The 12,333-nt window shown below is 41.2% G+C and overlaps 1 protein-coding gene across 6 annotated transcripts in view; it reads left to right on the top strand.

Moving 5' to 3' along the window:
• Positions 1–257: 257 nt before the first annotated feature.
• Positions 258–12,333, top strand: part of myo1b (myosin IB) — a 112,575-nt gene continuing 100,499 nt past the window's right edge. For all 6 annotated transcript variants that reach the window (XM_007890164.2, XM_007890169.2, XM_007890167.2 and 3 more), the window contains exons 1-2: positions 258–465; positions 7,522–7,664. In XM_007890164.2, coding sequence (XP_007888355.1) covers positions 7,530–7,664 — 135 coding nt within the window. In that variant the 5' untranslated portion in view covers positions 258–465; positions 7,522–7,529. The remainder of the gene's footprint in view (positions 466–7,521; positions 7,665–12,333) is intronic.

Raw genomic sequence — 12,333 nt, 5'->3', positions numbered from 1 at the left:
TGCCCTGGGAAGGGGGTGGGTGGGGTGGGGTGGGGGGTGGTCCAGGGACACCACTCATGCCCTCTGCCTCCCTTTCCGACCTGCCCGACCCGACTTGGGTTGGTCGTCCACTTGTTGCTCTCACCTGATGGAGAGGCGCTGTGAGCGCTGCTGAAGGAGGAGGAGGAGCAGCAACAGAAGGTGATTAGCATTGAGGGAGTGAGTGAGTGAGTGAGAGAGAGAGAGAGAAAGAGAGAGACACACCCTACGCCTGAAGCAGAGAGGAGAGGAGAGAGAGAGAGAGAGAGCAGTGGGAGGCAGTCGGACTGACACCAGAGTCAGTTCTCAGCCATTGTCCTCTCCTCAACGGCAGCGACTTACCCACAAAGAGAGCCCCAGAGAGAGAGAGAGAGACAGAGAGAGAGAGAGAGAGAGAGGGGTTCACACACCGCAGTCTCCACAGTCCGACTCCCCTTCACTGAAAAGGTAACACGTTACAGCAGCGGCTTAAAGAGACCTTCAGACCAACCAACACACACACACCACACAACACACAAAACTTTTTCACAACTCCTTCGGGAAACCAAATACGTCGTTTTCTTTCATTTGGAGAGAGAAAAAAATAACTTATTTCTTGTGGTGGGATTTTTAAAAAAAAAAATATATGCATATGTTTTTTTAATATATATATGTGTGTGTGTGTGTGTGTGTAAAATTTTTTTTTTTTTTGGGGGGGGAGGCATTGCAAACTGTCTTAACGGGAGAGACTGGGAGTTGCACTGCAGAATATTGAATGGGAAACCTTTCTGCTGACTGTCGCTGTACTTTGCTCTGGAACTCCATCCCCCGGTGCCTTCGCCTTCGCTTCCTCCCTTTCCTCCTTCAAGGCCGGTCTCAAGACCTTTCTCTTTGACGGTGCCTTCGGCTCCCCTCTCGACTCTCTACCCCCCTTCCTCGCTCCCTCCCTTCCCTCCCCTCACCCTGACCATTTCCCCCCCCCAATGCTCGGGTCCTGACCCAACTGTCCAGCGCCTCGGGACGTCCTCCCGACGTGAAAGGCGCTCTATAAATGGAATCTTGTTGTTGTTGTTGTTGTTGTTTGCTGGAGTTTTGAGTGTTGTCAGGAGCCGCTTCCAACACAGTTGATGGTGAACGGTCACCAAAAAACCCAGAGTGGGTGAGAGAGTCAGGGCTGTGCAATCTGATTTAATTTCGCTGTTGCTTTGGGTTAAAATTTAGTCCTGAGGTTTCGCTTGGCTTTTTTTTTGTCTTCCGAAGGGGTTTGTTTGTCGGTTGGAAATTGGAAGTTTCTTTTTTTTCTCTCTCTCTCTTTGTTTCTTTCTTTTCTTTCTCTCCTGCCCTCATAGCAGAATGGTTAAGTCACTGGGGATGGACGTTGTCAGATCTCTGCATCACTGCTACTGACTTTGTAACCTCTCTCTCTCTCTCTCTCTCTGTTTCCTCTCCTCGTCTTCTCTTTCTCTCCTCTCCCCATCTCTCCCTCCCTCCTCTCCCCATCTCTCCCTCCCTCCTCTCCCCATCTCTCCCTCCCTCCTCTCCCCATCTCTCCCTCCCTCCTCTCCCCATCTCTCCCTCCCTCCTCTCCCCATCTCTCCCTCCCTCCTCTCCCCATCTCTCCCTCCCTCCTCTCCCCATCTCTCCCTCCCTCCTCTCCCCATCTCTCCCTCTCTCCTCTCCCCATCTCTCTCCCCCTCCTCTCCCCATCTCTCTTTCTCTCCTTTCCCCATCTCTCTCTCTCTCCTCTCCCCATCTCTCTCTCTCTCCTCTCCCCATCTCTCCCTCCCTCCTCTCCCCATCTTTCTCTCCTCTCCTCATTTCTCTTTCTCTCCTCTCATCTCTCTCTCTGTCTCCTCATCTCTCTCTCTCTCTCCCCTCTCCCCATCTCTCCCCTCTCCCCATCTCTCTCTTTCTCTCTCTCTCTCTCGTTTTAATCCCAAACACTGCTCAAATTGTACTCATTTACAAATCCCGTCTGATCTATTGATACACATCGCAAAAATATGTGCTTTTCACTGAGAGGACTCATCTGCATCCGAGCAGACTCAATAATCTGATTCAGATGTGATTGAAACCAGATGAGTTTTTTTGGGGGGGTAGTTTTTTTTTTTCTCTTTCTCTTTTCTCTCCTTTTTTTTGGGTGGGGTTGAGGGGGGTGGGGGGTGGGGGGTAGATTGTTTCAGATTGCAATAGTGGATGATGTGATGAGTGGAGAGGAAACTGCCAGGTTTTGTGTTAACTGTTGCATTTCAGCCAATGTTTTAAGACTTTTTTTTAATACGGGAATATGAACTCCCCATCAGTTTGGTGACTTAAAACTCAGGACCGTCCCCCTCTTGTAAACTTGCAATAGATTTGCTGTTGTGACTCTTCTTTCACACACTCCGAACAACGCACCAGGTTCCAGGTCTCGTCTCACTGTTACAGCATTTGCCAGAAGTTGATCTGAATAGACGTTCAGTGAAGTGGAACTACCTTGTGTTTCCAACACTTTGCCTGCAATTGCCTGGACCTCATGTTCTTCCACCACCCACCACACACCACACACAAACATAATACACAATCTCCAAGTCTGTTATGTGAAGTGTGACCAGCGTTAATGGGACTTGCTTTCTCAGCAAACGTGCGCAGTCGCCTGCCGCGTTTTGCCCCCAAAATATACGGGCGATTCACTTTACAGTATGTTCTGTGGAGCGCTTTGAGGCATCTGGAAGTCGTGATGAGGCACTATAATCAAATGCGAGGATTATTATTATAAATTTAATCGTTTCATCAACAATTTGCAGTTATATAGTATAGCGCCCGTCACACGGGATTGTGTCCTGGAGCGTTTAGAAATCTTAACACAGGAAAAGGGAGCCCTGAAATAAGACGTGTCTCAGCATGAGTCACACGGAAGTGCTAGAGCAGGTACAGATCACCTATTCTGTGGTCATCATGACTTGCCAGTTGTTTAATTCGCACAATCTATTTAACTGCTGTACAGTTATCTACAGAGCTGAACAGCGACCTGAAGATTGTGGGTTCGAATCCCAAATGGGTCCGTTAACCCATTGGAGGTCATTTAAAATTTTAAATACCATTTAAAAATATAGGGGATGGGAAGAGAGAGGAGCTTAACTGGCTCCGTAAGGAGATAGGTGCTTGTTAATGGTTGACCAACCTGCCTGGCTCATTGATAAGATTTGAGGGTGTAGCCGTAATCTCAACCAAGGTAAAGCCCAAACATAAGAGCAACCTTAGCTGGTCACTCTGTGAAAGCTACCAGTGCTTCACACTGAGCTGAGCATTTTGTTATAGCTGGAAGACCTGCTGAAGGAACGAGCCAGAGAAACCTAAATGTTTAGGACCAGTTCAAGATTCAACACTTCGCACACCTATCATTTAATTCTAGCTAGAAATATGTCCAATGTTTCATTCGCTAGGTAAATTGAAACTAATGATTTACTCTTCCTTCTTCTTCCTTTGCTGTGCTTTCTTAATGAAGCAATACTCTCTCACTGCAATATATACTATTTCTAGTCCAGAAGACATTTGGGATATTTTTTACCGAGATAACTGGCTCATTGCTGTTCGATGCTAGGAGTTATGCAAGAGCACCACTCCTAGCAATTAGCATGAAACATGTGGTAATCCTTCCTAATATCTCAAATCAGGAACTCACTCAGGGAATTAGATGGACAAGCTGTATCCTATCGCTCTATATGACAAATCACATGGAAACATTATTGAGCTGTGCATCAGTGCACTGACACATTGCTAGTCATTTTTCTAGACTAAAATTTTTACTTAGACTTTCAGGTTTACTTGATCCAACATGCCTTTGATAAACTATTGCAAAAAAATGTCCAAATCTTATCTTCGATGTTTTGAAAGCCTTAAAAGTTGATCTTCTTTTTCATCTTCACTTGTTTTAGCAGGTTCTGTCCCTTATCAAAATACTTTGCAAACTTCATATAATCAATGTTGATCACATGTCGGATGCACTTCCTTCCAGCCTTCAAAACAGCCTTAAATAGCCTCCATCATTGTCACAGGCAAGTTTCCTTACTCCACACGTCTGTGTTTACCTAGCAGTAAGTAGGAGCCTGGTTGTTAGTTGATTGGCGGATCGCTTTCTGGGGGTAATAATTCCTCCCCCCACCAAAAAAAAATTTGGTCACTCACTTCACAACGGTTTGTGGGACACTGTTGTGTGCAATTGGCTGCTGTGTTTCGCCCGCAAAATACAGTAAATTCACTTTACAGTGTATTCTGTGAAGCACTTTGAGACATCTCAATGACTTGATAAGGCGCTATGTCAAATGCAAGGATTATTATTATTATTACGTACCACACCTGACCAGTTATTTGGGAATTGTACTATTTGCTGTTGAACAAGGACAGGGATTTTTAATCTATCCCTACAATAACTTTCAAGGAACCACTTTAAAATCATGCCATGTAGTTACTTCGTGGTAAGGGGTCTGGATTGGATTTTTAAACAAGATTGATGTGATTGTGACCCAATGCACTATAGCTTAAAATTATAGCTGAACCTCTCTTAGATAGCGAACTATAGTCACTGGTGCACAGTAACATGACTAGTTATCTGACAATAAAAAACAGAATGCACTTCCTGTATTTTTTATAGCCACATCAATGCTTTGAAGATGTCCTCACAATCTGCTTCCGGTTGGGGGGGAGTACAGTGCACCAAGCGGAGACAGTTCATTGTTCTATTACACCGGTTGTACTTCCACTGCCATTGATCCAGTCCTGAACATGTTCGTCTTGATCTCTTGCACCGGGTGTTATTTTTAGTTGCATATGATGGAAGCAATCTGCAGATACATCAAAACTGTTGTCCAGTCTGTCTTTTGAGCAATACATAATCAGCGGCACATTCATTTTTGCCTGTATAGAAGCTGTCTTGGGTTATGTATTCTTTAGTCCATTCTCATCCTTGGCTTGCAGTAGGTTTCTGTCATATGTAAAGTTAACATCAAGAATTTGCAGTTGTTAAATTCCAAGTAAAATGATGTAATGATAATATTTTTTTGAATGCTGACCGAATAATAGCTATTTAAATCTAAGTGTGCCCAAAAGGGTCTTTCTAGTGTTAAACTTTAATTTAGAAATGGTGCTCATGTTGTTTCGTGTTTCAAGCACAATGGGACTCTGCAGTTTAGAGCAAATGTCTTAAGCGCACTGCTGAGCTCCACATTCCAGCTACTGTAGTTTTTACAGAGCCAATATTAGGCACTGCAGTAACTGTCGAACAGGGCTTTTCCCTTGATTTTCCCATGTGCCATTCCCAATCTGAAATTTCCTTCCCACTTGGAGAGAAAATGAATGGAATTGAATCAGGCACTTTACCAGAACAAGAGGAGACCAAGGCAGTTTACATACATCTCCCAGGAGCTTGTTGGAGAGAAACATTAGTAGATATCTAGGAAAGGGTGTCTACCTCTATCCTCATCCAGTAAATGATGAAGGGAAGAGTTGCAGTAGTATAAAGTGTCAGTAGCATTAGATATAAATTAGCATGGACATACGTATGAGGGAGGAAGGAATAAGAAGGCTTTGGGATGGGAGGAAGGAGTGGGTGAAGATTCACATGGTACAGACTAGTTGGGCCAAATGGCCTGTTTCTATGCTGTACATTCTATTTAAATCTATGTAAGTTTGAGAAGTCACTTAATTGAATGATAAAAGTTTGAAATGAGAAAGTGCTTGGATATTACAGGTTTAAATGTTATATAACTGGAGTGGGTTTGAGAGGGCTCTTGATCAAATCTGAAATATAATACTTACACCCACATAAGGATACAAAAAAAGCTCTTAAGCAGAGTCCTCACAAATAGGTGGGGAGTAATGCAGTCCATCTCATTGTTTTCATAATAACTGAGACACATCATTGCTGTGGAATGCCATGAATTTTTGTATTTAAATGTCAGGATTTCAGTGATGGGAAATAAATTGGCCTCGGCTCAATGCATATCTTATAGCTGGGTGTGGAGTAATTTTGCAACAATGAACAAAAATGTCAGAATAGTTTAGGCTCAGGACAAAATAAAACCATGTTGCAGTGGGCCTTAAAACTTTCTTTTTAGGTGGGGATATGATTCACCCCCCAACTTTTAAGATCATGCCATTATTCTGCACAATCTTATTTGAAAATGTAGACTTTTGCATGTACAGTAGTTGAAAAATTACGGGAGTAGGCCAATTAATTTACTTGTCATGAGCTAGCTAATGTGATATTAGTTGAGCGCTGGGCTCTTTAGAGCGTGTGTTAAAGAGAACTGGCACTGTTGTGATAATGAATCAAGTGCTGAAATGTATTTATGGTTCCCCATTTTATTACATGGATAATTTGCATGATGTATGGCTGAACAATGTAATCTAAACAAGCTGGCACCTGTGTGTCACATTTTGCTGTGCAAGACGCGGGGGCATATTTAACTAGTAAAGTTTACTGTTTTGCAATAATTAAATACATTGAATTATTCCAATAATAAGTCATCAATGGAACCTTGCGCTGTCAAAAACATTGGGAAAAGTCCTAGATAAATTGGGTGGATTTGTAAGACATATTTAGGATATATTTAAGACAATGCTCTTCATGTATCTGTATTGCACAGTCGCTATAATTATTGATTTAATTCCCTAAGCATATTTGATATGTTTTGAAACAATGTATATACTCACACATACACATCCCTTCTATTTTTAAAGCCTGACCAGCCTGTTATTAGATTAAAAATTAAATGAATTTTCTGGTGTAATTTTAGATCTGGTCATACCAGAAGTGGGAGCGTGTCATTGAAACGGAGACTTGACAATTTCCACCCATCATAAGTTGCCAGGCATTTTCCCACACGTGGCGTGATCTCGTCCAACCCATCTGGTACCCATTGGGAAAATCTTTAATTCCAAATGAAACCATCATAAAGCAAACCATCGCCTACAGAATACACAGTCACTAAACTTTACATTATATCCTGTGAAGTGTTTTGAGATGTCCTCCAGACGTGAAAGGGGCCATATCAAATGTAAAGATTATTATTATTATTAAGCATTGAAATAATACTTACGATTTTTGGAGGGTCAGCCGAGCGACACCTGTCTGATATTTATGAAGAAAATTGAGATCTCAAATCTGAATCAATGTCTGTATACAGTACAATGCAAATTTATATATATATATAGTGCCTTTCACGTTGGGAGGATGTCCTGTGAAGTAAGTGAGTTGATCATATAAACTGGAACTCATTGCATGAGAATATGGGGAATTAATTTTATGCTCCAAAAAAAAGTAATGGCAGATCCTCTAAATGGTTAATGTGTACCTTGGGGCTCCATGGGCTGTGTGGGCCAGTGTGGTTGAACATTGTTAGAAAGTTGAATGCCTTTGATGATGTGAAGCCTTGTGATGTCAGGGGAACACGGTTGTTAGAATACTATGGTTCCTCCCCTAAACCTTGGACCCAGGAGTGAGCTGTCCATAGCTAACTTTCTCTTTTTCTGTTTGGTTTTCAGGGGAAACGATGGCGAAATCCGAGGTGAAAACGTCCCTCTTGGACAACATGATAGGAGTGGGAGACAGCGTGTTGTTAGAACCTCTCAGTGAGGACACCTTCTTAGAAAATATCAAGAAGCGCTTTGATCACAGTGAAATATATGTAAGTCCCTTTGCCATTTAAATGAAATAACAACACGTTATTGCACCCGTCCAGATGATATTTGTCAGCCAAACAGCAGAAATGTAAGCGGCAAAATTCTATTTTCTAAGAGGATTGAGTGCTCTACCCCACAAGGATTATGTGCGGGCATATGTTCAAATCTAAACTAATTGGCTGTCTTCGTGAGAACCCTGTTGAGGTATAAATTAGATATAGGAGATGCAAAGTTGCTCACAGTTTCAGTTCCTGGTGCAGATCAAGAGACTGGTTTAATGAGAAGCTAATCAGATCCTTCTCCCTGGAGGAGACAATTCCATCAAATAGTGAATTACCCGCAAAGTGTTTAGCAAAGAAGCCCTTCCGAATGATTGGACATGATTATGAATCAAAAAAAGTTTTCAGGCTGGCGATATTCCTTCTGTATGTTTCCATGATGAGTTAGGGGCTAGAGCAAATAAAACGATTATTATTATTCCATAGTGAGAGCAGCTCTCTTTCTGCACACTTGCACAGCATCCACTATCACTACCCAAGGTGGCTGTTTTGCACACTCAATTATAACATGAGTTACCTTGAGTATTAAACATTTTAGAGCCCAGCGAGAACCATACAAACATACAACACAGAAGGTGACCATTCTGCTCACTGTTCCAAGCTTTCTGAAAGAGCTAACAATTTAGTCATATTCCCTGCCTTTTCCCCATCCCTGTTATATTTAGAACCTCCAATTAGTTTATGTTTGAACATATGTCGACACATAATCCTTTTCTGTTCTATCAGAAAGTGCCTTTTGTGCACCAGGGAATTTAAAGAGGCATTTCCTAATGCATCAGAACTCATACCTATCTGAATGATGGTCAAACTCCCATCTGAAGCACTTTTCATACATGGAAAGCTCATTAAGCAAAGTTCTTTCTGCTTTGCTGTAGATTTTATAGGAAATGTATTAATGGACAAATAACTTGCGACCTTCAACTTTTCTTTTGGAAGATCAGCCAACAAGAAGGCTGGCCCTTTACACCAGCAGCTTTGAACTTGGATTTGTTTGGAACCTGTGCTGGTGTGATTTACTCTCCTCCTACAGCACAAATTAGAAAGGGTCTCTTATGGTACTGTTTATTTTATAATATGCTTTTATGTAACAGCATGGAGAGGCTGCGTGGAGAGTGCAGCCTTATGTCTCCCACCCACGTTAACGAGAGCTGAGCCAGTCTGCAGAGTGAGTGAGAGAGAGTTTAGGGCAGCAGGTATTAAGGGAATATAAATTTATTATTGCAAACAAAAGCTTGTTCATTAGATTTCCCCCCTCTTTCTCCCTAACCATTTCAGATGGTTTCTGACAAGCTATTAAACATTGTGGCTATAAAAAGAAAGATATACATGAAATGAAAGATGTTTCTGACTATAACCCGTCCTCTGAAATCCCGAATGTTAGTTTTTTGAACACCACCAAGCTTATGTGCATCTGTAAACTCTAGAATACAGTCGATTGATTTTAAAAAAAAAACCCTTATAAGTTTCCGTTAAACATTCTAGTCGTCCACTGCTTTTTACAAAAAAAGTTTTGATGCAGTAAAGCCATCCCTTGGTAATTTAAAATACAGTTAACTAAACGGTAACAAACTAGGGTGAGAATTTTGTCTCAATTTGTTTTGTTTGCATGTTCGATATGTGAGGGGAGTAATGGAAGGAGCTCTGTTAAAGACAGCGTAATATCGCACTCTGATATTTCTGCCTTCTAAGATTTATTGGTACAGTATTATAATAATCCTTTACATTTGATATGCCTTCTTTCCCGTTGGGAGGACGTCTCATTAAAGTTTTCATAGAAAACACTGTAAAATGGAGTGACTGTGCATTCACTTTGCCTAGATCTTTGATTAATTATGAAATGAATTAAGGATTCAAGAAATAGTGAATATTTTTGTCTTTTAAACGGTCCAGAGAATATCCCTATAAATCTGTTTTTTTTTAAAAAAAAACCTTCCATGAAAAACTAAGCCACTGAACCACTGGAGTGCAAATGCAGAGGATGGTGAATTCACGGGTTTAATGCACACTGGTCAAAAAAGTACAAATCATTGAAGAGTAAGTTCTTCCTGCAGTTATCCAACCATACGATACTCTTCCAGAAGACGTTTGCATATGTTTTCCTGTAATTTCAAGGCTTGTGGTTTCTGGCAGTGCTGTGTGTTTTCCGTTAATCCACCAATAGACTATATTTTTCATGCGGCTTTCGTCTCTCTGTCTCGGGGATGATGTCAGCTATACTGTACACTTTCCTGCAACGTATTGGCAACTTGTGTTTGCTGACTGATGGCTTCTCATGCCATGCAATGCATCATCTGATCGGCTGAATTGGATGTTTTTTCTTGGTGGCAAGATCTGCACACAATGTGGTTAACCATGTGCTTCTTTAAATGATCCTCAGAGGACCTCAGCCCAGCCCATGTGGAGACCAACCTGAATCCATACATTAACCATTCTAAGTGTGAGGCAGCTGGTTCCTAGGCTTTGTTCAGCTAGTGCCAGCTTTATTTAATTATGTTTCTGCTTTTCCTGCACAAAACTTAATTAGTAATTCAACTTGTTATTCCCTCGTTGTTTCTTCTGCACCTTGTTTCTTCCTTTCCTTTTCCATTTTCCATCCACAGTTTTAACTTTCATTTACCAAATCCCAATAATCTAAATTATGGAATCATCTCAGTTGACCTTCTCTGAATTCTTTCTAATATCTATAATAATAATAATCCTTGCATTTGATATAGCACCTTATCATGTCTTTGAGATGTCTCAAAGCGCTTCACAGAATATACTGTAAAGTGAATTGACTGTATATTTTGTGGGAGGAACGCTCACAAAATGTACGTAGTACATAAATACATTATCTATGTATCTCCACCTTATATACCATATTGTATGTCGAAAAAAGACGCAGTAGTGTGCTCCTATCTCTTTACTACAACAACAACAAGATTACATTTGTATAGCGCCTTTCACGTTGGGAGAACGTCCCAAGGCGCTTTATGCAGTTTCTTTGAGATGTCCATTCTGACATGACTGGTATAATAGAAGTGTAAATGTATTATTGTGATAGCTTTCTGGGTGTGATTTATCAACTTATGGTGAATTATGTGAAGGTTTGTACTGTAGTCCTATGCCAGTAGGAATGGATTGCAACTGTACCTGTTAATTTCCCCCCTGTCTTCAGCAGGTACCACAGAGAAAATCTTCTTAGATTTAAACTCAGGTTGTAGAAGTAAAAGGAAAGTGGGACGTAGAAGCTAGTACAGCTCTGTCACATCAGCACAGTCTTAACGATTGAACCTGGGCCATCTTCCAAATTTTTGTGGCTCAGTAACACATTTATCCATAGAGCTTTCAGAAGAACATAATCTCATGCATGAAACCATTCCGGATTTACATTGTAATCGTTTGAGTAGTTTCTGTCTTCTGTCCAAATCAGAAATGCAACCAGATTACTGTTACACCACGTCTTGTGTGTGGCTTGTTGTGTTAGAAATTGTTTGTTTCGATTTCATTAAACACCTACACACTGGTACCTTATTCCTTCCCCTGCCCTTCTATTTCTTTCTTGCTCCACTCCACTTTTGGACTTATCTTTAGTATGCTACACTGACTCCTGCTGTACACCTATAATGCTTCTTTCTTAGGTCTTGCATTCTATCCCCCATCGCTCTCCCTGCTCACAGCATAAATCCAGTCAATGAAATAGGTATCTAATAATAACATTGCTTTCATGTTTTTTGGAACATTACTTGTGGTATTTTTAGCCTTGGGCTATTCGTGTATATTTGGGAGGAAACAATTGCATTAAATGAAAGGAATTCAGCATATGGAGTCTTGTTTACTGTGGTTTCCAAAACCAGACTCTCTGATTTAGAATAGTTGCTTGGTAGTGTTTTTTTCCTTTTAAAATTGTCAACTTTTCCTTCTTTCTATGCTGAAGGTCCTGCTTGCGCTTCTGGACATGGGCTAGCCTCTGGCATCTCACACGAGTGTCAAGCCCGTGGAAGACTAAACATTGAGCTTTGGCAGGCTATTCCAACATGAGAAGCAGAGCTACAGAGCTTGAACTTTTTATATAGTATATGGAGAGCAGTGCAATTTCTCATCCCTGATTTCTAAAGAGCGGTAACTCGGATTCAATGTCCTCTTTCTCGCTGTGATGATAAGGGCCTTGTTTAATAACTATTGATGAATCACACTTATATTGGAGACAAAATGTGAACTGTAATCTGGCAATGCCAGGGAAATGCTGCCAAAGTGTCTGCTGCTAATCCTTTTTTGCTTAGCTGTGTTTTTTTTTGGCTTATTGATGTTCAGAGTAGAAAGTTGGATGACAAACTAAGGAAACCACACTTTTTTCAGACAAACGGGAGTTGGGCCAAGTGTTGTGACGGTGGCGTGACCCTGAGTATGTTTGTTCAGTGCTCTTCAGAATGAATGCTGGTTCTGGGGGCTCGATAATTACACTGTGCAGAGGTTATGTAGAGAAAAGCAATTGTAGGCCCGAAATTCCATCGAGTCGTTTTTTCTAAGACCATGTCGCCTTAAAATTTAAGATTGCACAGGACTGTGGAAAATTCTCAACAGCTGTTTTAATTTGGAAGCCTGTTTTCCCAATGTTCTTAAAATGAACTGAATT

Source organism: Callorhinchus milii, unplaced genomic scaffold (assembly GCF_018977255.1).
Source record: "Callorhinchus milii isolate IMCB2004 unplaced genomic scaffold, IMCB_Cmil_1.0 Scaffold6, whole genome shotgun sequence".
Classification (NCBI taxonomy): domain Eukaryota; kingdom Metazoa; phylum Chordata; class Chondrichthyes; order Chimaeriformes; family Callorhinchidae; genus Callorhinchus; species Callorhinchus milii.
The sequence above is the reverse complement of the archived record's forward strand: the minus strand, read 5'-3'. Positions and strand labels throughout refer to the sequence as shown.